Below are 4,696 nucleotides of genomic sequence, written 5' to 3' on the forward strand. Positions count from 1 at the left end.
AATACCCATAAAAATATGACTCTTAATATAGATACAAAATTTGCCACCAAATTTATAAGCTGAAATATTGTTCTTTTAAGCACAGTTTCAGAAGATAGAGGGAACATATATGTGTATTCAATGCACGTATAACAGGCTTTTCTGAAATTCTTAAAGACTGTTAGAGCAAGATTTAACATGAGCCTGAGCTTTTGAAGTGAAGTTTTGAAGAATTTTGCTGCCACCTGCCTTCCACACTGGAGAAGTCCAGCTAACTAAGATTTAAAAAAAAAAAAAAAAAAAAGTCACATACATTCCAAGACACAACAGCCAGAATACTTCATTATAACCTGGCATACCACTAGGGAGATAAATTAAGCATTTTCATTAAAGATAAAAAAAAATAAAAAACCACAATAATCCCTTCCTAGTTCAAATTGCTAGCATACACTCAGGTTTCTTATTCCATTCATTTCAGAATTAAAAACATCAAGAAAAAGGGTATCCTTACATAAAATACAAATCCCCTATAACTGTAATTAGACTAAACAGCTTCAGGATTCCAGGCAGCTCATGAAACTGAGGTGTATTTCTGGACTATTCAACAGTGATCTGTTTAAGAAGGAAGCCCAGCAGAAACCCATTTTAATTCAAATCTTTAGAAGTCCACTGGCTTTATAGCTCTGCTGTTAAAAAAAAAAAAAAAAAATTGCTTCTTTTGAGGATACTTGTCAAACAAAGAGGGGAACAACCTCTAAATCATTAATTTCAGTCAAGTACCTTGAAAGACAGTAATACTTTAAAGAAGCAGACCTAGCAGCATCTCCACAGATGGGGATACTATTAGTGTACAGTCCTTTTTAAGCACCAGCAACCCTAGAGGATAAATTGTCACGTGCTCAAGCTACAGGAAAACATACCCTTAAGTTTACATCCTACCAAGTATTCAGCTACAAGACAGAAACCCACAGGAAAACAGGGCTCATCAGCTCTACTGCCCACTTTACTGCTCATCCAAATAGCTGGCTGACAGCAAATAGATATGCCCGTGCTTAAATACAATGTCTTTCTATTGAGAAATGAACAGGGTAACACTGAGCTATCTAAAGATGTGCATACTCATCAGTATAGGAAGAAGTGATTCTTTACCTCTTTTGTTAGGCGAAGTATTGAATTTTTAATAGCAATTTCTTCTCTCACTTGGTCTTCAGTCAGCTTTATATAATCTCTACAACGATTGGGTTTGAGATCCATTGCTGTGTATAACTTTCCTCGAATGCTTTTAAACAACATATCCATAGTCCTTGGCAGAATACCGACATCATCTTCTGTCCCTGAAGGCAACATACAAAAGAAAGATCCTAATTATTACTGGGACCAAGATAAACAGATAAATGAAGACAAAAATAAGCAATCTTAATCTCAAGGGATACATGAGGAATTTGGAGGCCACTTACAGCATCAAACAGTAGGGTTTTGGGTTTTTGTCATAGTGGCTCATTTGTTTTCTCAATATAACAGAAACATCATTAATTTTTTGGAAAGTATTCAGCTTTCAGCAACTGCTCATGCTCTATACTTCTGACAATAAGGGGTAAAACATACAACAAAAAACTGCTGGGGTATTCTCATAAGCTTAGCTTTAAAGGAAGAAAAACAACCCAAACAAAAATACTACAACCAACAAGACACTTAGAGAACTGCAGTTTTTGAAATTGCATTTCATAGGCTGTCTTCACTAACTCTCTCAAGGAAGAAATCTTGAAATGCAAGTCATTACTGATCTCTCAGCTGCTGTCCTGTACTAATTCCACAAACCCGACAAAAGAAGCACTAGAAACCCCTGTGGAAAGACACAGGCCTTTCCCTATCCCAGACTCTTTTATCTTCCAGCCTCTGATAGTTTCTGCTACTCTTGAGACAGATGGGCTTCTAAGAGTTACAGCACTAGCTGTGCCACATAAATCAGAACTTATGTAAAATCTAGGTAGCACTTAAAAAACAAGCCAGGAACTAAATAACATAGGAAATTAAAGTACTGTTGCCTTATGTTTATTTCTCATCATTGTCTCTCTTCTCTAATCATTTTTTGTTTATTGTGATGTCATTTGTTAGTCAACTTGAACAAAGTAACACTCACTGGCAAACAATAAACAGTCTTAAAAAAAGACACAAAAACCCAAACACTAGTCTAGTGTAGAGTAACTTCTATACCTTTCATACCCTGGTACATAGAAGCTATGTTTTCCTAACTCCCTCTCCTCCCTGACATTCTAGATACTTCAAGGGGAAAAGAAAAATCAAACAACTGGTTGAAATTATTCTAACCTTACAAATCACTATATGCTTACTTTAACTCTGGGAGGGACTCCATCTGTTGGCAGCTTAGTGATATTTGTTATGGAAGGGGACTTGCAAAGGCTATTTATTAATATTCAAGATAAACCAATGTCTAGGACCTACACTTTATTTAAAGTAAAAAGCTATAATATTTCTGCTAGAAGCAATAAGCACTCAAAAAAGAAATTTCATTCAAGGAGAACTCATATCTGCTTATACCTCGGAATGTGTAGGTTTTCCCAGCATTTGTAACACCATATGTAAAAATAAGGCGATTATATCCATCTAAGAAATCCTGCACAGGCTGCCTCATGGCGCCTTCAAAGACTTCTTCTTGAGTTGTTTCAGGTCCAAACACCTGAGCATAAACAAAATAAAGATACCTCTTGGTAAAGCAATCATTAGAGGCTTCTAAAGAATCTTTTAAATATTATATATTTGTAAACTTAAAGACTATTGACAGTTTAAAAATCTAGTTTGCTTAGTACTAAATAATTTGAACCAAGTTTTTCTGTGAATAAATTAAAAACATTTAAAGACAATTTATTTACTCTTGAAAAAGTGAACTTCTGTATCATCTGTCCAGCATTCTTTTCACTTAGTCGACTCAAAGAGTTTTGGGGGGCCTTCAGGATGACGCTTCTTGAGTCTTCAAGTGAAACACAGTCCTATTAAAAGGAAACATGAAAAGAGTATAGAAAGCTCAACTTACAGGAGGGAAAAAAAAACCCTACACATTTAAGGTATTTTTAACCTAATTAAGTTTCACACCTGGAATTCATTCTCTCTTTCCAATGATGTAAATGGCCTAATACGCAGACAAACTTCTATGTGTCCCTTAGACTCCAAATTGGTCTTCTTAAGTTAAAAAGAAAAAAAAAGTTAGAAATTTGTTAAGATTCTTCAGTAAGTAGCATGTTAAGGCAATTTTATTTTCAACAGGCTATTTTGAACAGACTTATTTGAAGACATGGGAAGCAAAAGTAATTCATTACATCAGTTTTTACAAGTGCTTAAGCCCCTGCAAAATGTCACTGTCATAACTTACAATTATTAATCTAGCAGCACATGCATATACACTGCATACAGGCCAGCTAGATATCAAGAATGAAACCCACAAAAACATTCCATGATTAAGCTGCTCTAAACTGGCAATTAGCCTCATTCATAGAAGACTGGTGCACGCTGCAAGGTACCAGTGCAGTGCCACAATACTTAGTCTAATCCTATGCATCTTCTCCAAATTCAAGACATACTAAAGATGCTTTTCATCTTCTATGTAAAGTTCTGATTATTGTTACAAACGAAAGGTCTAAACTCCTTTAAAAAGATATCCAAATGCAAGCATCAAAGTTTTCTTACCTGGCTTGTATCTGAGCATGAAGAAACCAAAGAAAATTCAGCAGAGAGATCTGTTTTAATATCTTCCACATATATTGGTTCTGTTCTTTCAGGTGGCTCAATACTACTAATATAGGAGCATCTGGAAAGTCGCTCATTATCCAGCATTGGTTCCATCCTGCAAGATAAAACAACTACTTTTTGCTCTCTGATCATAAAATGTAGAGCTCGTGAAGTCCCTTAGAATACAATTTGAAACCAATAGGTTCAATTTCTCCAAGGAGAAAGATTTCTTTATTCTATATATAATTTACATAGCCAGTTTCTGATAGCTGGGGAGAGGGTCTGCAGAGAGGTTAGCATGATGATGGAACAAGAGCAGCCATTCTTCCATTCTTCTTTTAATGAAAAACAACTGCTTACCAGGAAAAGCCTTACACATATACCACAACTTTGCTAAAAAACATGTCTGACAAGGAAGATAAAATAAAAAAAAAAACCACCAAACAAATTATATTGCTCCACATCCACTTATCCATGATCCTATTATAGCATCCATTTTGAATACTCATTGCACGAGTAACCAAAATTCGTGGATATCTCTGCAGGACCTGAGAAATTCCAAAGACTAAAAATTACCTTTAGCTATTAAAGGGACACTATAAAATTAGAAGACCTCATGTCACAGTATGAGTTAAAGTATTGCCTTTTAGCATTTTTCAATCATTTTAAGCATCAGCAATTCATTTATAAATCCATAATTTAAAGACTTCTGTCCATCTCAGAACCTGGGAAGTGAAAATTTGTGATAGAAAATGAAATTAATTCAACTTTGAGTAGACAGGTAAGTTGCAAAATAACTTTTTTTAAGTGCATTTAAAAATATTAGTTTATTTTATTGGCTAATTTTTTTTTTTTTTTTTTTTTTTTAAATGCACTTTATTTTATTGGACTCTTTCACAGACACCCCCTTGTCGTGGGGAAAGAGCTTGCGTGCCCTTGTGAAGTTGGGAGTTATGCTGGTGGTGGCTTATGC

At 35.0% G+C, this 4,696-nt stretch overlaps 1 protein-coding gene across 1 annotated transcript; it reads right to left on the bottom strand.

Annotated features, from left to right (window-relative positions):
* Positions 1 to 906: 906 nt before the first annotated feature.
* LOC133217094 (kinesin-like protein KIF20B) lies at positions 907 to 3,837 on the bottom strand. Its single transcript, XM_061362236.1, has 5 exons — positions 3,682 to 3,837; positions 3,091 to 3,174; positions 2,871 to 2,987; positions 2,539 to 2,677; positions 907 to 1,313 (listed from the first exon to the last, which is right to left on the bottom strand). Exons 1-5 carry the CDS (start codon positions 3,835 to 3,837, stop codon positions 1,102 to 1,104), a joined length of 708 nt encoding a protein of 235 aa, XP_061218220.1. The 3' UTR covers positions 907 to 1,101.
* Between the last annotated feature and the right edge of the window lie 859 nt (positions 3,838 to 4,696).

This window comes from Neopsephotus bourkii, unplaced genomic scaffold (assembly GCF_033783945.1).
Source record: "Neopsephotus bourkii isolate Nb327-2 ecotype Australia unplaced genomic scaffold, CSIRO-AGI_Nbou_v1 NB_1093, whole genome shotgun sequence".
NCBI lineage: Eukaryota > Metazoa > Chordata > Aves > Psittaciformes > Psittacidae > Neopsephotus > Neopsephotus bourkii.

What these genes read in the sequence shown, in the direction of transcription:
- LOC133217094 (XM_061362236.1), bottom strand. Translation starts at nt 3,837, where the DNA reads ATGGAACCAATGCTGGATAATGAGCGACTTTCCAGATGCTCCTATATT. An exon ending in CATGCTCAGATACAAGCCAG is followed by an intron (nt 3,175 to 3,681) that starts GTAAGAAAACTT and finishes TAACTTAAGAAG; the next exon opens with ACCAATTTGGAGTCTAAGGG. An exon ending in AGAAGTTCACTTTTTCAAGA is followed by an intron (nt 2,678 to 2,870) that starts GTAAATAAATTG and finishes GTTTATGCTCAG; the next exon opens with GTGTTTGGACCTGAAACAAC.